The sequence below is a fragment of the Piliocolobus tephrosceles genome, chromosome 10 (genome assembly GCF_002776525.5).
Source record: "Piliocolobus tephrosceles isolate RC106 chromosome 10, ASM277652v3, whole genome shotgun sequence".
Lineage (NCBI taxonomy): Eukaryota > Metazoa > Chordata > Mammalia > Primates > Cercopithecidae > Piliocolobus > Piliocolobus tephrosceles.
In genome coordinates, this window is record NC_045443.1 from 34,782,982 (window position 1) to 34,808,838 (window position 25,857).

General features: G+C 38.6%; 1 protein-coding gene across 1 annotated transcript in view; it reads right to left on the reverse strand.

Annotated features, from left to right (window-relative positions):
* CPNE8 (copine 8) overlaps positions 1-22,573 on the reverse strand; it is a 231,885-nt gene extending 209,312 nt beyond the window's left edge. Inside the window, exon 1 of the mRNA XM_026449597.2 lies at positions 21,243-22,573. Within this exon, the coding sequence (XP_026305382.1) occupies positions 21,243-21,340 (98 nt within the window). The 5' untranslated portion in view covers positions 21,341-22,573. The remainder of the gene's footprint in view (positions 1-21,242) is intronic.
* Positions 22,574-25,857: the final 3,284 nt, after the last annotated feature.

Below are 25,857 nucleotides of genomic sequence, written 5' to 3' on the forward strand. Positions count from 1 at the left end.
ACCCATCAAAAATCACACCCTATTCGACTTCCCCCAGCCCCTGGTAACCACTCATCTTTCTGTCTCCATGTATTTGCCTATTCAGAGCATTTCATGTAAATAGAATCATGATCATATACAATATGTGCGCTTTCTGTGACTAGCTTCTTTCAATTACATGATGTTTTGAAGATTCAGTCACGTTGTGGTATGTGTCAGTACTTCATTCTGTTTTATTGCCAAATCATATTCTATTGTAGGGATATACCACTTTGGTTCATCAATTCTTAGATATTTGGGTTGTTTCTATTTTTGGCTATTATCAATAATACTGCAATGAAGACTTGAACAAGTTCTTATACAGACATATGGCTTCATTTCTCTGGGGTATATACCTAACAGAATTGCTGGGTCCTAATGGTAACACTATTTTTAAAATCTGAAAAAAAAACTGCCAAACTATTTACCAAAGTGACTGCATTGCATTACATTCCTACTAGCAATATATAATTGTTCCAATTTCTCCACATCCTCTCCAGTGTTATTGTCAGTCTTTTTTTATATAACTGTATAGTGGTATGAAGTAGTCTGTCCACATACCTGATCACCATATATTTTATCAGTTTGTTTTTTTTTTAAGTCTAACATCCATAGTAATTACAGAACACTCTGGTGTTGATAAAGGGTAAAGATAGTATAACAGTTAGGAGTAGCCACTTCCAGAGCATGAGCTACTGATTAAACTTCCAATGCTAACTCACCACACCCAAAGTATATAGAACTGATTAAGATCCTTGAGATTTAACTCTACAGTCTAACACACACATCTACATGACACTCTCTGCTGAAATATTTTAAAGTAAATTACAGAACAGATATCATCAACCAGAATCAATGAAAAAAACATGAAGAAAATGTAACATACTATTTTAAAATTTTGGCATAAAGGATACTTTCTAAGCTTTATACAAAGCCTAGAGAAAAAATTAATTTATATGATAATGAATGTATTTTAAACTTATATACAGAAAGTGATATAATAATTAAACTCAAAATACAATATCTGTTACATATATCATATATAAGAATGTTAAGGCTATAAATATACAAAGCATTCTCTAAATTAATGAGAAAAAAGTATAAGCACCCCAAAAGAAAAATGACTTCAAGAAGTGATTTGGCATTTTATAAGAGGAAGAAATATACTTGGTCACTCACATTTTAAATAAAGTTCATCTTGAATAAATGAGTAATGACATGCAAATAAAATAAATAATAAGATAATACTCTACTATGAGACAGACAAATATTAGCTGCGTGAATAGAACTCATTTAGTTGTAAGTTACAGAAGAAAAGGGAAATTTATGGTGAAAATACAGGTATTTTATTTATTTATTTATTTATTTATTTATTTATTTATTTATTTTTTAAATACAGATATTTTATAGAGCTCAGACTCAGGCGTGTAGCTGACCCTGTGAGAAGAACAAAAACAAGGACAGAAACATTAAAACTCTTTTTCTGCGTGCATGTATTATCTGTTTCAATCTTTTTTTAAAAACTGCTTCCTCTAGTTCTCTGAACTACATGGTGGGAAACATAGATGCTGATATTGTTTGGCTCTATGTCCCCACCCAAATCTCATGTAGAATTGTAATCCTCAATGTTGGAGGAGGGGCTGGGTGGGAGGTGACTGGATCACGGAGGCAGTCCTCCCCCTTCTGTTCTTGTGATAGTGAGTGAGTTCTCAGGAGATCTGGTTGTTTAAAAGTGTGTAGCACTTCCCCCTTCTCTCTCTCTCTCTCCTGCTCCACCATGTAAAGATGTGCCTGCCTCCCCTTGTGCCTTCCACCATGATTGAAAGTTTGCGGAGGCCTCCCCAGCTATGCTACCTGTACATCATACAGAATGGTGAGCCAATTAAATCTCATTTCTTCATAAATTACCCAGTCTCAGGTAGTTCTTTACAGCAAATATGAGAACAGACTAGTATAGATGCCTGGGGTTATTAGCTTCATATTTTATAATTCTGGCACCCAAGAAGAGACTGCCACCCTTTCCCCACTTCATTAACATCATCAGATCTCATGGACTTGTCATCACCTGGTAGGGTGCCACCTCTGAACAGTCATTACAACTGGGAACCACCAGCTCCATCATTTACTAGCTGTGTAAACTAAAACTCTCTAGGCTTCAGTTTTCTTATCTGTGAAAAGGAGATGATCATAGTATTCTACTCATAGAGTTGTTTGAGGAGTAAGTTAGTAAATATAAAGCACTTAGAGCAAACCCAGCATATAGTAAATATTAGAAAAACTACCTAGAGGCAAAGGCAAAGAGAATAATGTAGAGTGGATATGCAATGCCCTAATTAAATGACAAAGCCCTAAATTGTGATTAAGGAAAAAGGTCAAATTCATTCGAAAACATTCATTCATGCTTTCTTTCAACACAGATGTACTGGGCATGTATTATGTGCCAGGCATTACTACAGTACGGTATGGGAATAGTTAAGCCCTGATCTCAAGTCCAATTTGTAGAAGAAAGAAGAGATGTAATGTGAGCCTAAGGCTGCTCCTCCAAGTTCCTTTTGCCTTCTATGAAATTAAAAGGGGCCAAAGAGCCTCCTGGTAAAATGAAAAATGAATCCTCTTGATATCTTTTTAAGTTTATACTGTCGGCCCAGCTGGGGTCTGGTGGAAGGAATATACAATAGGAAACTCTGAGAGGAATTTCTTTACAAAAGAAGGTAAGAGTCAGATGGGAGACCCACATTCAGAGACAAAGACAGGCCCACACAGTCTGGAGCCTGGAACTGTGGGATGTGTGCTCACAGAGCAAAAAAGTTGTGAATATATGGATTTAAAGACATGATGACACCCAGGGAGTCTTTAGAAAGGAGGACTCCTGACTGAGACTGAACCTAGAAGGACCACATAGAACCACAAAGATCTGGTAAATCAACAGAGACAAGCACCAGGAGGCAGTGAGCAAAGTTATAGACAGGGTTACAGGGATAGCAGACAGCAAGGCCTCATGCCAGGCCCTGTAGCAATAGGGCATTACCGCAACTTCCCAGTGGCACTGTCAACAGCGACGTTTTAACAACAGTAGTGAAGGCTCCATGGAGGCAGACAGATAGGAAGAGGGGGTGTATTGAGAACACAGCTGAGATCATTCCCTTGGAGAGATGCTCTCCAGGCAGGCGGTACTAGACCTGCAAAGCAGCAGCTAGTTTCAGGTTTTAATATCTGGAGCCAAAATCCAAAGGAAAAATCTCAACTTCCAACTTACCTAAGTCATTGTAAAATAAATATGAATGGAAATATGCCTTATATACCTCTAAATAAATGCACAAAGAGATATCTGCTTGGCCTGACCTATTGCTGGGTAAGAAAGTTGGGGTGATTTGTACTTTCTCCTTTGCTCTTTTCAACATAGTTTGGTTTGGTTTTTTTGTATATTTTTACAATTTTATCTTCATGAAGTGATCCGCATTTCAGCTTGCTTGCTAACAGCTAAGTGGACAATGAACTTTCAAATATTTTACACAATTAGCTAGATTAATAGACTATTAATCGCTGAATGAAAAAGGCATTGGCAATTGCTTAGCCATGTCTCCTTCATCCTGCCTTTTTACAATTGATTTTTTTTCAACTCAATTAATACTATACTCTTTCTGGCCTTCAAACCTTCCAGCCATGGTTCCTGTTCATATATGATATGCCTTTCTTCCACTAGCTTTCCTTTCTTCAACTATATATTGAATAAATAATTATCAAGCACTTTCTATATGCAATACACTGGACTAGAAGCTAAGTGGGATATAAAGCTGAATAAGACATGATTCTTATCTTATGAGAGTTTATAATTTAATAGCTATCTGACACGCATTCAAATGTTTATTCAACAAGCATTAGGTTATTAAGTGCCAGATAAAGGATTTGGTGTTGGAGACCATGATACGAACACAGTGGGCTCCAGGCCCTAGATTATTTACATTGCATTAAGGGGACAGATTTGTAAACAAATACATGCAGTGAAATGTGGAATATGCATAATAAATAAATTCACTACAGATTAGAGAAAGGGAGGGGTGGACAATTCAATCTGAAGGATCAGGAAAAGTCTTCATAGTATGAGTAATGCTTGAACTATCGGCAGAGTCCATCAGGTGAGATAATAACGTGAGGCCGAACTGTTCCTAGCAGAGAGAACCAAAGTGTGAACATCATGGTTTTCTCAGGAAATGCAGGTGTCTGAAGTGACTTAGAGTTTAGGAAATAGTTTAGAGGCAAAAGGGGAGAAGGGGAGGGTGGTGGGACATGGAGAGACAGAGATGAGGCTGAAAATTTAAGTCAGGGTTTGCAAGATACTGATGACTCATCAGGCATCTAGAGGGTCTTAAACAAGGGAGTAATAGTGTGGTGTCATTTGCCCTTTTTGAGTACAACTCCACCAGCTCAAAGTAGAGGATTCCTGGCGAGAAGGAGGAGGTTGGCCAGAGATTGTGAGGCTGGAAGAATCAAGGAACTGGTGCATAGTCTTTGCATGGGTCAGACTGGCCTGGACCTAGTTAGCAGAATGGTCAGCCATGTGAAAGAGACGATATGGAAGTAGAAGGAATGGGAGGGTGAGGCCTGAGGCTCAACTGACAGAAGTTTTACTGGGGTATTGGGGGCTAGAGAAAATGATGGGGAGAACTTAGTCCCTTGTAGGAAAGCAACCTAAAATTTTCAGGAGCGCCCAGAAGTAGTTGGCAAAACCTCTGAAGCAATTTTGATGGTGCTTCTTGTTGACAATAGCTGGTTTAGACCATGCTGTCAAAATGAAAATGACACAACCCCACAATAGTTGCATTTTTTAAATCACAGCATTTTATATGTGTGCTGGAAATTATTCATCAGTCATCATCATCATCACCTTGTATTACCATTTATTGACCTCACTGAAACAAAGTGGCTTTATAATTTTCTTTTTTTTTCTAATTTTATAGTTATAGCCACTAATGAGGTATGTTTCTCTGGAAATACTTGATGTAATCAGGGATGATAACATTTTAGGCTAAATATAATCAACTGAGCACTTAGATACTACAGCTGTTGCAAGCACTTAGGAAATTACTTAGGCCATCCAAAGAAACTTTATAGCCAGACAAGTATAGGAAAGACATGATTTATAGAGAGTTGACTTAAGTAAACTTGCTCATTTTTAACTTGAACATGTGTAAACAAGTTCTGTCTTTTCCTTTTTTTATAGAAAGCATTGTTTTCCATCTTCTTATCCTTGACACTTTTCTTTAGTTGGATTTTGGCTTTTCTAAAATTTTGTTTTGCATTGTGTGGCACAAAATTTAAATTAGTGATAAAAAACACAGAGTCTGGAAGAAGTACATCAGCACATAAACAAATTTTTGCTTTCTTCTTACCCTAGATTATACCCAAGTGAAACCATCATGTGCTGCTGCACTTTATTAGTTCACCAAGTACTTTAAGAAATATTATTCCCCAAGACAAAAATTTTCCTTGTGTAAAAGATATGTTCACTTATTTTTCTACTTAGGTATTTTATATAGGATATCACACATGTAAATTATATTCTTTTTTGCATTGTATTCATGTCAAGATTAAGCAAATTATCTGTTAACATTTATATATATATATGTGTGTGTGTGTGTGTGTGTGTGTGTGTGTGTGTGTATATATATATATATATATATATTTTTTTTTTTTTTTGAGAGAAAGAGTCTCACCCTGTCACGCAACCTGGAGTGCAGTGGCATAGTTTCAGCTCACTGCAACTTCTGCCTCCTGGGTTGAAGAGATTCTCCTGCCTTGTCCTCCCAAGTATCTGGGATTATGGGCAGCTACCATCATACCTGGCTGACTTTTGTATTTTTTAGTAGAGATGGGGTTTTACCCTGTTGTCCAGGCTGATTTCAAACTCCCAACCTCAAATGATCCACCCACCTCAGTCTCCCAAAGTGCTGGTATTATAGGCATGAGCCACTGCAGCTGGCCAAATTATCTGTCAATATTTAGAAGGTACTGTGGCCACTTCTAAAATTAGCTTTGCTCTGCTTGAGGACAATGTGTTTTAATTTAAATTTATTTGTTTATCATTTCTTCACAAATAAAACTTTGTAGAACATTATATAAACAAAGATTAAATAATTATATTTGTACTGAATAGCAAAATCAGGCATTTTAATGTTTTCACTATGTGGATAAACTAATTTTTTTTTTTTTTTTTTTTTTTTTTTTTTTGAGATGGAGTTTCCACTCTTGTTGCCTAGGCTGGAATGCAATGGCACGAACTCGGCTCACCACAACCTCCACTTCCCAGGTTCAAGTGATTCTCCTGCCTCAGCCTCCCTAGTAGCTGGTATTACAGGCAGGCGTCACCACACTGGGCTAATTTTGTACTTTCAGTAGAGACAGGGTTCCTCCATATTGGTCAGGCTAGTCTCAAACTCCCAGCCTCATGTGATCTGCCCGCCTCAGCCTCCCAAAGTGCTGGGATTACGGGCATGAGCCAACTCGCCTGGGAAATATAAACTAATATTTTTAAGGGTATAAACATATTCAAATTTATAGATCTCCACATTCATTCTTCCAATCTATCAAGTGGCAAACATTTATTGAAAACCTTTCATGTGCAAAGCACAAAATCTGGTTTTGCAATAATCAATGATAAAACAAATAGGTATTTTTAAACTTGGTTGGGGAGACAGGCATGCAAAAACCTAAAAATTTTTAAGTCAAAATAGAACAAAAAGAATGCACAAGAAATGTTGTCTGGGAACTCCAAGGAAGCAACAATTAATTTCAATTTCAAGAATCTAGTAAAATAACACAAATTGCACTGAGTGAGGTAAATCTCGACAACCAAGCAAGGAGAGCTGCAAATGGGGGAAAGGCTTCTCAGGCTGTAGGAAAGTATCAACAAGGATGGGGAAAGGGAAGATACAAAGGAATGTGGGAATTAACACCTAGTCCACTTTGGCTGGTGCTCATGTCTGAGATGAGACTGGGAAAGGAATCTGGGCAGGATGAGTAAGTACTCTGAACACATGCTGGTGTACTTGGACTTTACTCTGTAAACAAAGGGGACGCACTGAAACAGTGGAAGTTTCTGCAAAGAAAAATCATGTAATTCAACCTTTGTTTACAAAGCTAACTAAACATGTGAAGCTCACTACATATGTGAAGAAGAAGAAAAATGGTTACTTCTTGAACCAGAGCGGAGATAGCAGAAATGGAAAGGAGGTGACCGACACTTTGGAGAACGGAACAAACAAGTCTTGGTGACTGATAAGGTGATTTTAAAAGTACTGAAACCATTCATAAAGCTTATGAAATATAGTAAGTCAAGCATTATAATGGTAGAGAAGTGATAGCATACATGACTCATAGTGTTGGCTTATTTCATTTCGAAAGTCAACTGTTCCAGAAAGCCCAGTTAGCCCACACTCGGTGACAACTGATCAGAGGAAGCACACAAGACCAAATCCATCTGACATCTTTAGTAAAAACTCTCTATTTGACAAAGAGACATAAATGATTTTTTTAAAGTAACATATTAGAGAAGTAGATTACTGAAAAGGCACAGATATCTATTCATATCAAACACTCTTCATTTCCATGAATACAGTTTGTTATAGATTTCCGTTGAGAGAAAACACTAGAACAGCAACAGCAGAACTTGACAACTCTTGGGGAGAATATGAAGGAAAATGAGGATGTTGAAATAGCAAATAGTTGGTATTAGAAATAATCTATCATAATAGTTCTTTAAAAAAAAAAAAACCTTAGTCACTGGAATTAGAGCCTACATTTTTAAAGTCTCATGATCACACAAAGGTTTAAGAGCCTATGTCTAGAAAATCAAGTGTAATATGGCAACAAAGTTAAACTGTTTGGAGGAAATTAAAGTTTTCTAAATATATATTAATACTGTCAGAGGTGTCTGAACCAGAGCAACTCCATCTTGAATAGAGGCTGGGTAAAATAAGGCTGAGACCTCCTGGGCTGCATTGCCAAGAGGTTAAGGCCATTTAGTCACAGAATAAGATAGAAGGTGAGCACAAGATACAGGTCATAAAGACCTTGCTGATAAAACAAGCTGTCTCATTGTGGTTTTGATTTGCATTTCTCTGATGGCCAGTGATGATGAGCATTTTTTCATGTGTCTGTTGGCTGTATGAATGTCTTCTTTTGAGAAATGTCTGTTCATATCCTTTGCCCATTTTTTGATGGGGTTGTTTTTTTCTTGTAAATTTGTTTGAGTTCTTTGTAGGTTCTGGATATCATCCCTTTGTCAGATGAGTAGATTGCAAAAATTTTCTCCCATTCTGTAGGTTGCCTGTTCACTCTGATGGTACTTTCTTTTGCTGTGCAGAAGCTCTTTAGTTTAATCAGATCCCATTTGTCAATTTTGGCTTTTGCTGCCATTGCTTTTGGTGTTTTAGACATGAAGTCCTTGCCCATGCCTATGTCCTGAATGGTACTACCTAGGTTTTCTTCTAGGGTTTTTATGGTATTAGGTCCATCTCACACCAGTTAGAATGGCAATCATTAAAAAGTCAGGAAACAACAGGTGCTGGAGAGGATGTGGAGAAACAGGAACACTTTTACACTGTTGGTGGGATTGTAAACTAGTTCAACCATTGTGGAAAACAGTATGGCAATTCCTCAAGGATCTAGAACTAGATGTACCATATGACCCAGCCATCCCACTACTGGGTATATACCCAAAGGATTATAAATCATGCTGCTATAAAGACACATGCACACGTATGTTTATGGCGGCACTATTCACAATAGCAAAGACTTGGAATCAACCCAAATGTCCATCTGTGACAGAATGGATTAAGAAAATGTGGCACATATACACCATGGAATACTATGCAGCCATAAAAAAGGATGAGTTTGCGTGCTTTGTAGGGACATGGATGCAGCTGGAAACCATCATTCTTAGCAAACTATCACAAGAACAGAAAACCAAACACCGCATGTTCTCACTCATAGGTGGGAACTGAACAATGAGATCACTTGGACTCAGGAAGGGGAACAACACACATCGGGGCTTATCATGGGGAGGGGGGAGGGGGGAAGGATTGCACTAGGAGTTATACCTGATATAAATGGCGAATTGATGGGTGCTGACGAGTTGATGGGTGCAGCACACCAACATGGCACAAGTATACATATGTAACAAACCTGCACGTTATGCACATGTACCCTAGAACTTTAAGTATAATTAAAAAAAAGAAAAAAAAAAAAAAAAAAAAAAACAAGCTGTCATAATGAGGCTAACCACAGCCCACCAAAACCAACATGGCAATGAGAGTGGCTTCTGGTCATCCTCACTGCTACACTCCCACCAGCGCCATCACAGTTTACAAATGCCATGGTAACATCAGAAAGTTACCCTATATGTTCTAAAAAGGGGAGGCATGAAAAATCCCCCCCTTTTTTAGCATATAATCAAGAAATAACCATAAAAATGGGCAACCGGCCACCCTGGTGCTGCTCTGCCTATGGAGTAGCCCTTCTTTTAGTCCTTAACTTTCTTAATAAACTTGCTTTCACTTTACTGTATAGAATCACCCTGAATTCTTTCTTGCACGAGATCCAAGAACCCTCTCTTGGTGTCTGGATTGGGACACCTTTCTGGTAACAATACTACTCCTTTCCCTATTACTTTTTCTTCACAAACCTTCTTTATTTAAAAAACTCAAATATAATAAACTTTTACTCTATATCTGTACCTGTTGTTCTGATTAAAATTAAAATTCATATATCAATATCATTTTAAATACACTAGAGGAATTGTCTATTTAAAGACATTCTGAGATAAATATTTTGAAAGTAAAATATCCTTTTTTGTTTGTTTTATTAAACATAAATTATCACCACCTGGTTTAGCTGGTTTACAATGGGCTTTGACGATCACATTATTTCCTTAAACTGGAGTATGTCTCCATTTTATTTCAAGATCCTGCTTCTCCAATCATAAAATTATGAACCTCCAAGTAATATCATAGGTCATCTTGACCAGAGACCCAACCTTTCTATAGGATCTAAGATCCAATGAAGTGGAATGATTGTCAAAGGTCAAAGAGCTAGTTCCAGAAACAGACCAGATGCTGTTTCTTTGCTGAAGTGTTCCACAAGGAAGCAAGATGCCATATATATGACATTCCAATGGCACAGTGATTTAAGTGAAACAAAGAAATTAAAGCCATTATAAGACACATCTTAAGTTAAAAAATCAATCATCTTTTAGGTAGTATATTTCAAATTTTTCCCCCAAAATAATTTTTAATTTACTAATTTAAATTATCAATTAAGACAGAAGTTCACTAGTAACCTGATATTGATTATGCCTCCTTTCCTCAATGCCTACAAGAGGCTTTGGATGAAACCATTGGCATAAAAATCAATTGCAATCAACTTTCTAATATCTCTGTTTCCATAATTAATTTGAGAGTGGAGATATCAAGATAAGTCAGATAATAAGCTATATCTAAAATTGTAGGTAATTGAGATGGGTTTAGCAAATACATTTATTATTCTGGTGTAGTTCTCACGTTAGTCTCGCTTGCTCTCAGTCTAGCGTGCTCTCTCTCTCTCTCTCATATTCTTTGCTTATAGCTTGGAAACATGAAAACCTATTTAAGACATTAATGAATAATGTTTTGTGTTACTTTCAATTACCTGAAAAATCCACAAATAGGAGTATATTTAGATAAAAGAGTGTTCCTTTATAGGAGTACATTTAGATAAAACAGGTTTGTAGGAATGCTCAGAGTTATAGGAGATGGATGCAATAAGGATCTGCAGACAGTGAGAAACAATTATATTTGTCAAAATGATTACAAAACCACTATTATGCTAAGGCAGAGATATGTGTTGGTTTCAACCAGTAATGGCAATTATAATCATATCTCTGGTTCATTACACTCTCTGACATTTGAGATCATTCTTAATAAAATTAATGTGTCACTTGTTACTTATTTTACATACACAGAGAGAGAGACAGCATGAAGCTAATTAGCAAGGTAAGAAAAAATCGACTTTTACAAACTCATGCCACAATCCATATAGCTCAGAACAATGTACTGACATTGTTAATATCTAAGTAATTTTATTTACATGAAATTCTGAAGAATGAATTTGCCATAAAGGGAAACTCTGGAATTAAGTATTAGTGAAAAACTAGCAAGTTAAACAGTGACTTTCCCAGTAATAAGAAAGCACTGGACTGAAATGGTAGGGCCTGAGGTCAATTCTCAACTCCGCTGGTAAATTCGAACGTCACATAGTCAATTCAATGAACTTTTCTTACTTTTCATTTGCCCAGTCCATCACCTCTCTCTAGTATTCAGTTTTCATCTCAGCCTGCCTGCTGATTTCTAGCTAAATAGTCTTCTCATTACTTAATTTCCCACATCTTCATTAGGTAACTCAGCACCAGAAAAAGATAAGAATCAATACTGGAAATAAAACATCACATGGTTAAAGTTTTATGCCACTCGTGTGAATTTCTCTACTCAAAGCTCTCAACAGTAGGGAACAGAAAAACAGGAAAGAATTCTGTATTTTGCATCCTCTGAGAAGTACTTCCTTTGTGGTAGAGTAGTGTTGATATCATCTAATATAATTGCGTCTCCTAAGCTCTATAATTTTTTTTAAGTTACTAACACGCTGATATTGACAGAGAAGAGTTCCACTCTTCAAGCCTACAATAAAGAATTTATGGAAGAACAATATAATATAGCTAATGGTCATAAGCATATGCTTAGGAATTAGACATATATGGATTAGGAACTCACCTTTGCCACTTACTAGATAAATGACTTCGACCAAATTACTTACACTCTCTCTAAACCTCAATTTCTTCACTTGTAAAACAGGACATAACATCACCTCTTTTCAGAATGGCAAGGATTGAATTAGCCCACATTAACCACTGTATACATTGTCTGACAAAGAGTTAGATTTTGAGATTAATTTAAAAAAAAAAGACGGCAAATGTCCAAAAGTTGCATGCTTCTTGGCTTCATTAAAACAGCTTATGTTTGAATTCCTTTACTGTCTAATAAATAGAAATATTTGCTGGGAACTATCAATGATACTTTGTTTCTTTAGAGTTTCAGAAAATCAGCTGACAATTCCCTCAGAAGGTCTGGAGCATTATTCTTCACAGAATAAACCTGACAAAAAAACCTCACAATTTGAACAAGAATGTCTGGTAGCTAATGGTCCTGGCTGGAGAGGCATTAACACTGAAAGTTGTCATTAAGTTTGCCAACATTAAGGTATCAGGGAGTGAACATAGGTCCCTGGGGCAGGTACCTTTTAAATACATCCTATTTTATTAGGGGCAATAAATACTTGCCTTCCCTCAGCCTGTGTTGGCAACTACTGCAGTATCTGTTTTATCATGTCTAACACAAAAGAGCTGTCTTAAATATCAGCCCATTGATTTTATTGGGCAGATACAAGAATGTTCTTTGGTTCTTAAACTTGATTATTATAGCAGACTTCCTCCTACCTGTCAAATCCCACATGACCGACTGTGTCTTGGCAGAAGTGGGCGTATGGGGTGGAATCTGTAGAAACTGATTTATAAATCAGTTTTTATAAATCCACACTATTCTAACCACTGTTTTATTCCACACTCTCTCCACATTGAATTAATCAGCATGGGATAACATGCAGCTTTATCACTGTTACCTTGGTTCCATGTTTCTATGACTCCCCAAATTGACTGTAAATTTTCCAAAGTACAGACACTTTATTCTATGTTGTGTGTGCCACACAGTAAAATGCTGAAGAAACTGGGATAAGACTAGTAGCTACTTAGCGCTTTTCTTGTGACAGGCTGGACATTGTATAGACTTTATTTCATTTACTATCCAACAACTTGAAATTTTGGTTTTTAAATCATTTCTATGTTACAGATTAGGAAATGAGGTTCCAAAAGCTGAAACAGGTTACCCAAAATTACATTCCAAAAAGGGATAAAAATGAGATTTAAAGACATCTGTCTGATTTCTAATTCCATTTTCTTGCTGCTATCCTCTGCTGGCTCAAATTCTCATTAATCTCTAAATGCAATGTTCTTATGGTAATAAAAGTATTTAGAAAAGTGCAGCCAGTAGCTTAGCCTTGATTCTGCGTACTTAAATAGGAATGGGATGGAAGTAACCAAAACAAGCTACTAAAATCCCTTTGAGAAGATAGCTTATTAATCATTTCAGTTCCAGAAAACTACCCCCGGAAAAAAAAAAAAAAAATCAGAGATGTTAGATGTTTGTGACAGAGAATACTCATTTTTAACACTGTTTTGAATAGCAACTTTTTGAAATAAATTTTGGAAAACAAGGGTTAAGTTAAATAAATATAGTACAACCATATAATAGAATACTGCACAGACATGGAAGGTTATGTTTCCAAAGACTAATAGCAACAACATATTCATGATATAATATTAATAGAAAAGTACAGAAGAAATATTGTATAGAGTATACAATTATATTCTATATTATATACATACAATTAATATATTACATATTGTATTATATATTATATATGTGTGTATATATTAATATACACAGAGAATATAAATGTGATGCTATACATGAGACAGAAATGAACTCATTTGCTCATAGTCTGATGGAATAGTGAAGGATTTTAATTTTTTTATTATCCTTTTGTAATCATCAAGTGCTTAACTAATGTCACAGCAGTGTTTTATCTCACTTACATGTATTAACTTACTTAATCCTCAAAGAAAATATAAGAAGTAGGAGCTATTATTATCCCCACTTTACAGATGAGGAAACTGAGGAACAGATGCTTCAGAGATATTAAGTGGTAGAGTTAATCTACCCTTACACCACATTCCTCAACGCTAAACAAAACTGGCTTTCAAACAGGCTAAGAACTAGATGAAATCTCTTTGAAAGGAATTGTATTTCTTCTCAGCCTTGAGTAAACTCAAATAGGCGACGTAGGCTTCTGCCTGTTACAACACAAACAACAGACCTAAAGGAGCACAGCTATTACCACCCTCTCCTGTGGGATCCTGTCCTTTCAACTGCTTCTAGACTAGCATTCTCCACATACCAGGGCTGTTTTAGAACCCCTCAGGCCCCGAATGCTAAAAAACACCAACAGACCAAAATATTGGTGGAACAACAATGTTAAATAAGGTGTTTCTCTGAAAAAAAAATATATATATATACCAGGACAACTCTCACATTAAGACTTCAACACCACAGTTCAGAAAGTTCCCAGGACAAATTTTACTGAAACTCTGGGGCTAAGACAAACCTAAATGTGATCAAAAAAGGCACTATGGGATGACTACAATCTTGAACCGCAGGATCTCAGGAGCTGCAGAGACAGAATAGGATGTTAGGGTCTACAACAACTTTACCCTCTGTCTACCTGTCATATGGGTCATTAACAGCACAACAGGCAGTCTAATATCCCTAGCTTATATAACTTAATTTATCAGCTAACAACATCATTTGACAACCTATTTACATAGTACTTTCAAATTTTTTGTCTGACTAAAGAAAGGTAAAGTGTGCTAAGAGATGAACCAATGTGGACTAAGGTAGAGTCTCCAACTGTTGTGTTTGAACACTTTGATTCCTTTCACCACAGATCATTAGAACAGCACAGGTATCTCCCTGAAACGGCCAACTCCAAAAAGGCTCAAATGCTCTCTCTCGGAATGTAACTTTGTTTTCGCAGGTGGTCAGTTAATAACTAAGTGTAGCTGGACTTGTAACACGTAAACTTGAAAAGGATATGCCACCAGTGGATGGAGAAACAGGGAAAGAAAAATACAACTTCAAAGTAAGAGAAGAATAAAGGTATAAAGAGGACCACATGAAAAGCAGAGGGAGAAATTTAAAAGTACGTAAGTTCCTACTGCAATATAATTGCTATCACAACTTTTATGGATTATAAAATCATACAACCCCACTTATTGCAGTAGAGAAGGAAGACCAGAGACAGTGCTGAACTTGACACTACCACTTCTAATAGTGACAATCTAACAACAGTGTTATGAACTGAATGTTTCTGCCCCCCCAAAATTCATATGTTGATATCCTAACCCCCGATGTGATGATATTAGGAGGTTGGGTCTTTGGGAGATGATTAGGCCATGATGATGGTGCCCTTATGAATGGGAATAGTGTCCTAATGAAAGGAACCCCAGAGAGCTCTCTCACTCTCTGTAGGCCACGTGAAAGTGAGAAGTTAGCAGCCAGTAACCTGAAAAAAAGCTCTCACCAGAACCTGACTATGTTGGCACCCTGATTGCAGACATCCATCCTTGAGAACTGTGAGAAATGAATGTATGATGTTAATAAGTCACCTCGTCTCTGGTACTTTATTATAATAGCCAGAACTGAACCAGACAAACAACAATAATTTTCTTTTATATATATTTTTTATCAAAAGTCCATAAACAGTGAGGTTCAAGTATATATTTTAAAACAAGCTCCCCAATAAAAAGCCGAATGTGTGTCTGTGTACAAAATTTGTTATTTTTTACTGATATGTCGAGTACGTAGCTTGGCAAACAATCTACAAATAGTAAGTTACATATAGTACTTCTATTATAAACTCCATAGAGCCAACTGATACCCACAGAATGCTTTCTTAAGTATAGATGACAAAAGGGTAAGTCAAGCACTGATTTGCCGTGTTTGCCAATTTCCATGGTATAAATACTCCCACTATGGCTGATTTCAAGCTTCCAAGTTGGCATACATGAATTGCGAAGAGAACAGAAGCACACCACTGAAGAATACTTTCAACACAGAGATTAAAAAACAGAGAATAGATGATTATAAAAAAAAAATAGATGACAGTAAAATGTAGTAAAGCAATTAGGAAGTTATATTCTTTCAGCATTTCTTACATTTATTTTTAATATAATTTAATATTGTTTATATAATTCAATTTTTAAGTCACTTTAACAACTGACTTACAAATTTCTGTTCCCAAACCCATTTAAGCTCCAGCACACCATCAAAAAGTATCTTCCTAACACCCTAGTAAGGTGGGTATTACTAACTCAGATCAAGGGACTATAGTCAGAGTCACTTACTCATGAAATCAGGAGATTAAAAGAATTAGTGTGTATAACCAGCACAGGGTGAACTTGTTAAAAGCTCAGATTCCTGGGTCCCATCCCCGGAGATTTTGATTCAATAGATCTGCTACGGGACCTAAGAATATTTTAACAAGAGAAACCCCCATCCCCACATTAGACAATTTGGCTATAGAACTACAGCATCAAACATTTACTAACTACATATTCTGTGCCAAGCTCAGAATACAGTACGTGGACATGAAACAGACAAAACTTGTCCTCAAGGAGAGTAGAAAGACTAAGATTTGTAATATACCTATGACACTGGCACACCCTGGCTACTCTGGGACTAATCCAACTTAGGAGCACAGCCTAATTCAGAAAAGAAGGGGAAGGGAGGTAGGGCAGGGCAAAGAGCAGCACCTGTATAGCCACATAAGCATGAGGAGTTTGGTTGTCTAGGATGAATGCTCACGCTTTGGGATTGCACCTTTTAGGAGTATTTTTCAGCCGTATTTATCTGGCATTCATTTTGGCCTATGGCAAGCAACTGTTTATTAGACTATATATAGTTGCTGGGTTCATGCAAGGAGTGATGGGAGATGAGGCAATAGACTTACACCAGGTCGGGAAGGGCTTTTTAGAATGCCTAGCACAAAGTAGGTACTCAACCCTTTTCCACTTCATAGTCTTCCTTCCACTTTTATGTTTAAAGTCAGTATTGGCCGGGGGGCAGTGGCTCAGGCCTGTAATCCCAGCATTTTGGGAAGCCAAAGTGGGTGGATCACTTGAGGTCAAGAGTTCAAGACCAGCATGGTGAAATCCCATCTCTACTAAGAATACAAAAATTAGCTGGGCATGTTGGTAGGCACCTGTAATCTCAGCCACTCGAGAGGCTGAGGCAGGAGAATCACCTGAACCCGGGAAGTGTAGTTTGCAGTGAGCAGAGATGGCACCACTGCACTCCAGCCTGGGCCACAGAGTGAGATTCCATCTCAAATAAAAAAATAGTCAGTATTGTCACCATTATAGGATTATTTCTGTGACGGGATGTACATTTGATACCTAACATACAAAGTCGAGAAATACACAATATTCTCACTGCTTTTATAATTGATAAGTTGACTTCTCAATCAGAGAAAATGGCAAAAATCAGTGAAATAGTGCAACAAATCAAGGACCCAAGGAAAACAGGTGATTACCGCATATGAATTTTACCAGTGAGTTTACCTAATTCTACAGTAATAAGCTTTCAGAACAAAATGGAAATATTACCTTAGTTTATCTCTCAAGGTTGTATCATTTCAGCTACAGGCATTTTTAGTTAATTAAGTAAGCTAATTAATTAAAAAATCTACAAATTTATACAATAAAGGAAAATGAATGCAAGAAGAGCTAGACAATGGGTAGAAGAGGAAGGAGGTCAAACAGCAGGAGCTTGCCTCTGTATAAATACATATAGAAAAGAGTACCTCTCACCCCCCTTAACACACCAAATTTATAGCCACTACAAAACTTCCATGTACACTGTCCCTTTTCTAATCCAAACCATGCCTATCCAGCTTGTCTCTGCCCAAGCCCCATCTCCCCTTTGTAATATACTCCAAGCACCCTATTCCACAATGATCCTTTCCCTCCTCATGCATGAGCCTCATCTTTGAATTTAGCCCTGTTACCATGTCTTATGTAATGTTTATCTCCCAATCAGATTTTACATTTTCAGAGAAGAGAATGTCTTTTGCATTTCTCATGGACCCTAGCATAAACACAGACATATAAAAGGCACTCAGACACTTGATGAATAAACAGACTAAATTATTTCCATGAATTATATTCAAGCTTCAATTGTTGATCTTTTTCACCTTCCCCAAAATGCAGAAAACTTCACCATAAAGCTTTTAATGATAGGGGACAGTGAAAGGAGGCGAAAGAAAGAAAGGAAAATAAGAAAAGAAAAGGAAAGAAAAAAGAAAAGGAAAGGAAAGAGAAAAAAGAAAGAAAGAAAAATAAAGGAAGGAAGGAAGGAAGGAAGGAAGGAAGGAAGGAAGGAAGGAAGGAAGGAAGGAAAAGAGAGAGAAAGAAAAGAAAGGAGAGAGAAAGAAACAAAAGAAAGGAGAGAGAAAGAAAGAATGAGAAAGAAAGAACCTATTCAAATCTGAGCTGCTTTTGAAGTGTCGGCAAATCCTCAGAAGTCTCTGGTATAGTAGTGAGGCAAGGGAATTTCTTACTCTGCCTGCCCATAGTAAAGCTTAGAGGTCTTCAACTGTGCCTTGTTGCTAAGTGAAATCCCCACAAACTTTCTACAAAACATGTTCTTGATGCACATTAAGGAAGACTGAGAAAGAGGGAACAGGTACCCCAATGCTGATTCTATCCCTGTGTTATTTAACCAACTTATTGAAGTTCAAAAGAGAAGGACTTTTACAGAATTCCATACCTGAATCATACATAACACATTTATTCAACAAATGTTATTTCCAATATTATAATAATAGCTAACATTTTTGAAAACATGTTTTTGTTTCATGCATTGTGTAAGCGCTTTCACACATCACCTTGATAACACTCTATATAAGGAAAATACCATAATTATTCTTATTTTTGGAGATAAGAATGCTTAGACAGACTGAATAAGATACTTACTCCAAGATAGCAAGAACAAGTCACAAAGCCCTAATTTTTACTTAGGTCTCTGATGCCAAAGCCCAAACTAAATCACCTTCTATGGTTACAAGATCCAACAATACTCAAATATTTTTATTTTTGAATTTTAATGTATTAAAAATAAATTTAACCCACCTGTTCAGGAACTATTCCTGAACCTGTTCCAAAGGCACTAACTTGGGTATTTAATTATGTTTCTGTTTGCCCAAAAGATGCTTTTTATCTCAAACTTATAGTAAATAGTAAGCTGAGTCAGAAGCAACTCAAACAGTAGACTAAGCACTAGTGGCCCTGGCAGAGATGCTTGACACTAAGTATTTGCATTCTCTTTCAGGAATTTTTTTTTTCCTATTAGAAATCTTAAAAATTAAAAATAAAATGTCAAAGCAATGTTATGAAAAAAAGCTGGAACAAGGGATTTCCAGGTGCCGAGGCAGCAAACTGAAACAAATTGCCCAACACACTCACAGAAAACACGAATCAAAAAAGGGGCTGCATTAAACGTGGGCCCTACTGGCAGAATGATCAGTTTAGGTATAATTTCCCTTAAAAAGCTTATGGAAAAATTCAGATTTGATTGACAATATTCTTTTATATTCATTCCAAGTATAGGCCACATGCCATTTAGACTTTGCAGACTGTTGAGTAGAAGATAAGAACTCTAGTAATGCTATTATTGCAGGACTTTTGGCTATCCATTATCTGTATATACCAATAACTTCCCTCTACTAACATCCAAAGCCAGCTTCAGAGAAAAGAAAATGTCCTCTGAATTATCTAAAGAGTTTTCCATACAGCTTTACCTGTTCCATTGACAGAAAAATCTCAGGCAGCACTTAAAACAGTGACAGCAATAAGGCAAGAGCTTAATGTTAGCTATCATTATCAGCATGATTATTTCCATAGTCCCAGATCAGTCTTAAGAGGCGGCAGGGCAAACAATCAGGTGATAGTTTCAGGCCTAAAGGCTGTCCTCTACCCTGAAATTATACTACTAGGGTTGCTGGTGCTCGAATTTCCACCCCCAGAAAAGAATTCCTTTGGCTTTAGGGTCAGTTTGTGAAAATGCAATGTCAAGATTGATGGAATTTTAAACTTATTTACATCAAGATTATCCAAATTCATTAGATTTCTTCAAGGCAAGTTTGCTAAGGAAAGAAAAGGGAGGATTTGAGGGCATAAAAACAATCTTAGAGCAAAACTGGATAAATGAGGAGGCAATTTTCCAGTGAGACGGACCCAATTATGCAAACAAGGGAGTGGGCTCTAGGGTCAATATTAATTCGCAAACTAGTGGCCAGTACCAATTTAGCACCGTCACTTATCTCCTTCTCAAAATCGTCTACAATATAGCAGTGATGTTGCTTTATTTACAGGGCAACTAACCGGAAGAACGTGAGGACAACGAGTTTGCAACTTACAGTCTCTGGACAGGATTGAAAATCAGCTTTTTTTTTTTTCCTTTTTTAAATTTTTTAAATTTTTTTTTTTTTTTTTTTTTTTTTTTTTTTTTTTTTTTTTTTTTTTTTGAGATGGAGTCTTGAGATGTCGCCCAGGCTGGAGTGCAGTGGCGCGATCTCGGCTCACTACAACCTCCACCTCCGGGGTTCAAGCGAGTCTCCTGTCTCAGCCTCCCGAGTAGCTGGGACTACAGGCGCCCGCCACCCCGCCCGGCTAATTTTTGTATTTTCAGTAAAGAGGGGGGTTTCACCATATTGGCCAGGCTGGTCTCGAACTCCTGACCTCGTGATCCGCCTGCCTCGGCCTCTCAAGATGCTGGGAATACAGGCGTGAGCCACCGCGCCGGGCCAAGAGTCAGTTCTTACAAGCACTCAAATGTGTCTCGAAAACAAAACAAAACAAAGTCGTGACTTCCCAGATCTTAGGTAAGGCATAGATTCGTCTGCAAGGAGGGCCGAAATTTCTACCTATCAGGCAAAAAGCAAAAAGCCCGGAAGGGTGGGGGAGAAGCAAGCTGGATGGCTCCAGGAAGTGGGTGGGGAGGAAGCTGCCGACGTTGGAGCCAACCCTAGCAACAGAAGGTTTGCACACGCCTAGCAGAGGGAGTCCCGGGCCGAAGCGTGCAGCAGTCACGAGCGCTTTTGGCAGTGCTGTCCCCTTCGATTCCGATCATCACGCAACCATCTAGCCCGGGTTTGGGACGGAAAACAGGCTTGTAAATTGGGCGGCGGCCGGTGTTCTCGCAGCTGAGTCACAGCCCAGCCAACTTTTACAGCGTTTCCCAGAAAGAAAATGAAAAGTCCCAGTCCCGGAGCCCACCACTCGCTTCTAATTCCCACTCCCCTGTGTCACCTGACCCGGGGTAACTTCAGCCCCACTGCTGAGATATTTCCCACTCATGGGGCAACTTCTCGCCCGCGCAAAGTCTCGTGGTACCCCGAGCGCTCTCCAAGTGCTACCAACCCCGCAGATAGGAGGGCAGGAGGGAGGGGAAGGGCTGCGTCCTCACCTGCAGGACACGGACACCTCCACCCGCGTGGCCGGGATGGCAGCGCTCAGCTGGTTCAAGTCCCCGATGCCCGCAGTGCTGGTGTAGCGGCTGTCCATATTGGGAGGAGGCGCCTTGGACCTATCCGGCGCCCACAACCAGAGCTCGGGAGGACTGAGGGCTAGCTCCCGTCAGGCGGGGATGGGGGTTGAGGGTGGAGGCAGAAGAAGGAGGCGGAGGCAGCGCGCAGGATGGGGGAGGGAAGGGAGGAGGCGGACTTCCGCGCAGAGCCACGAGGGAACCACGAGCCAGTCCTGGGTGAAACTGACGCTGCCGGGGAAGTGGCGCGCGGGGCTCCCGGCTTCCCAGCCCCCTTCCGGCAGGCAGGAGCCCGGGCGGGAGACACACTCCGTGATCCCCTTCTGGCTCGAGGGGTCAGGCTTGGTGGACCCAGCAAGCAGCCTGATGGAGTAGGTGGCACCAGAAGCAGACCCGTACAGTCCAGGACGGCAAGCCCTCGCCGGCTCTGCGAGCTTTTAGGTTTTGTCTCTACCTCTGCACACCCACACTCGCCTCCTGGGCCGCGACAGCTTCCTCCTGTTAATCAGGTGTGGACGGGAAGGTCTCGAAGTTTCCTCGCCTGAGTTGAAAGCTGGAGGTGGGGGTACCTCTGCCCGTTCCTAACTGCCCCGTTATAAGCTCCCCCCCACCCCCACTACAATTGGTTCTCACCTCGCCCTCGGAGCTCAGGGGAGATCCCTCCCTCCCTCCTACTGTGCCCTCAGGCAGATGAGTCTGGTCCCAGCTTCTGGACTGCCCACCGTCGGCCACTTAAGAGTTGGGGACGGTGGGGCATTGTGACGCTCTCCAAACCTTGGAACGCGGTGGCAAAGTGGCCGATCAATATATGGGACAAGTAGGGGCGGGGGGCGGACTCTTAAGGTGGAAAAAACACTACTACTTGGGATTTAAGGGAACAATTGGATTCTGTCTCCCCTTGGTTTTTTGGAGCTTAGAGGTCTAACGGCGACAATCCTCCTACAATAAGGGCTCTTCTGGGTCCCTCGTTTCCAAAGGCGTGAAAGTTCTGACCTGAAAATGCGGGCATGGGGTGGGTGTCACGACCATATAACGCAGCTCCTTCACACGACTCCCACCCGCAAGACCTGAGACCTGACGGATTAAAGCAGAGAGGAGGCAGAGTGAGCGCAGCGTTGAGGAAACTGCATTCCAGGGCAGTAAGACTGGTGCCAAGATGCAGTCGCGGCAAAAGCATCCGGAGGTAGACTCGGCGCCCCTCCATTGCAGAGACCTTTATTCCCCCGCGCCTTCAGTCCTGCCTCACCCGAGCGCCTGCGGGTCCTGGGCGCCCGCCACCAGGCGGCGACGGAGAACCGGACGCGGCGCAGCTGGAAGGCGGAGGATGGAGAGGGGGCGGGTGTCCGCCCGCCAGATTTAGCGCTCCAAGCATGGAGTTTCCAGTTGGTTGGGCTAAGTCTGGGAGGAGCAGTTTTTGCGGTGGAGGACTTACCTTGAGTTGTAACATTTTAATCCACTTGTAGCCCCCTGCCTAGAGAATCTGTAGAGGCGGGTGAGTGTGTAGGTGCAGTCTTGCCGCTTCCCCTGCCGAGTGTACTTCCCCTGTTTCTTTTTGACTTCCTTTCCTGATTTCCCCACCCACCGCTTTTTCTTTTTCTTTTTCTTCCTCTTGCCCTATTACAAATTAAACTGTACTTTACTGCCATTTGGAAATGCCCTAAAACTCCAGGCATTTCTATTATGCTGCTCAAAATTAATTTGGCACAGACATCTAGATTTTTTTTTTTAAGCTCACCAGATTTTTACTTGACAAGCCTACTGAAGAAATGAAAGTTGAGAACTTTAGTAGTCAACATGTGGGATACTTACTTCTAATTTGTTTCCACTTTAGTGAGATATAACTGATATATAATGAACAGCACATAAAGTGCGTCCATCATTTGATAAATGTTGACTCATGTATCTCCCCGTGCAGCCATCACCAAAATCAAAATAATGAATCATTCCATCACCCCAAAAATTTTCTTATGTACCTCCTTTCATCACTGAAACAACCCTCTAAGCAACCTCTGATCTTTATGTCACTATAGATAAGTTTGCATTTTTAAAAATTGTGTATGTGGAATCATAAAGCAGGTAGTATTTTTGGTCTGGCTTCTTCTACTAAGCAAAATTCTTTTGAGATTCATCTATGTTAGCATCAATAGTTCATTCTATTTTTTTTTAACTGAATAGTATTTCATTGTATGTATGCGCTATAAATTGTCCATTCACCTGTTGATGGACATTTTGGTTGTTCGGACTTTGGGCAATTACAAATAAAACTGATATGAACATATATGTACAACTCTTTCTGTGGACATATGTTTACATTACTTCTGAGTAAGTACCTAGGAGTGGAATAGCTGGATCATATGGAATGTGTATGTTTAACTTTTTAAGAAACTATTAAGGCCAGGTGCGGTGGCTCATGCCTGCAATCCCAGCACTTTGGGAGGCCAAGGTGGGCGGATCACGAGGTCAAGAGATCAAGACCATCCTGGCCAACATGGTGAAGCCCCATCTCTACTAAAAATACAAAAATTAGCTGGGCATGGTGGCACACGCCTGCAGTCCCAACTACTTGGAGGCTGAGGCAGGAGAATCTCTTGAACCCAGGAGGCGGAGGTTGCAGTGACCTGAGATCACACCATTGCACTCCAGCCTAGCAACAGAGCGAGACTCCGTCTCAAAAAGAAAAAGAGACTATTAAACTTTTTTTCAAAATAGTTTTACTACTTTTCTTTCCCACAACAGTATATGAGAGATCTGGTTGCACACGTCCTTGCCAACATTTATTATGGTCTTCTAAATTTTAGCTTATCTAACAGATGTGTAGTAATATCTCATATGGCTTAATGACTAATGATGTTGAACGTATTTTCCTGTGTCTTTTTGCTATATGTATATGTATCTTCTTTGGTGACGTGTCTTCATATATTTGACTTGTTTTTTATTAGATTGTTGGTTTCCTTATTTGTGAGTTTTGAGAATTCTTTATCTATTCTGTATCCAAGACCTTTATCACATGTGGTTTACAAAATATTTTCTGACAGTCTGTAGCTTGTGTTTTCATTCTCTTAACTGTTATCAAAGAGAAGAAGTTTCTAATTTTGATGAATCTATTTCTTCAACTTTATCTATTATAAATCAAAAATTTGATGTCAAAACTGAGAAATATTTGTCTAATGTGAGATCACAAAATTTATCATCTTCTATACTTTCCCCTAGAAGTTTCATAATTTTAGGTTTTACATTTATCTCTATAATTTATTTTGATTTTTCTAATCAAAGTTCTCATTTTTACACATTGTCATCAGATTTTTCCAGCACCATTTGTTGAAAATACTACCATTTTTCATTGAAAAATCTTTGCATCCTTTGCCAAAAATTAACATATATCTATGAGTCCATTTTTTAGACTCTATCCTATTCCATTGACCTATTTGTATTTCTTTAAACCAGTGCCACAGAGTCTTGATTACTGTAGCTTTAAAATAATTCTTAAAGTCAGGTAGTATAACTTTTCCAACTTTGATCCTCTTCAAAATTGGTTTTTCATTTTTAATCCTTCTCATTTTCGTACAAATTTTAGAATCAGCTAGACAAGGTCCACAAAAAGTCTTGTTGAGATTTTCACTGGGGTTGCATTGATTCTGTCAACAAATTAGAGAATAATTGACATTTGGTCCAAATTAATCTTCTGATCTATGAACATTATATATCTTTCCATTTATTTAGGTCTTCCTTAATATCTGTCAGCAGTGGACTGGTGTGCTTAAGGAGAGAGAAATTTGGAAAATACAGACAGAGAACAAGGCCATGTGGAGACAGAGGCAGAGACCGAAGTTGTGCCACCAAAGGCAAAGAATATCAAGAATCGTCAGTAACCCCAGGAAGCTGGAAGAGGCCAGGAAAGATTTTTCTTAGAGACCTTGGAAGGAACCTGACCCTGGAACACCCTGAATTTAGACTTCTGGCCCCCAAAACTGTGAAAGAATACATTTCTGTTGTTTTAAGCAATTCGGTTTGCAGTAATTCGTTACAGCAGCCCTAAGAAAAGTAATACATATCGATAACATTTATTATTTCCATTTTGCTGACTTTTTCAAGTTCTGTGCTTATAAATTTGTCACAGTGAAGTAAGCTTTAAATAAAACTTTGAAAGTATATTCAAATTCTGTTGCTATAGTTAGCACAATATGGAAAGGAATAAAATTTTTAAAAATAAAATTTAATAATATAAATTATGACACATCTAAACTTTTATTTTGGAGATTTTATAATAAAAAGTTTATATTTGTCAAAATTCATTTAAATTAATAATATAAAACCCTTGGAATATGCTAAAAATCAAAGATAGGTCACATTTACTACAACATAATAAGCCATCATTCACTGAATCAGTGATTTAGCAAACATTAATTAAATGTCTGCTATGCACTAGGCACTGTACTAGATCTAAGAGCTAAAACTCCTTCTGGCACTTATAGACCAAGTGAAAATTAGCAAGGAGATACATTATTTGGTAAAGATTATACTGACTGAATCATCGAGC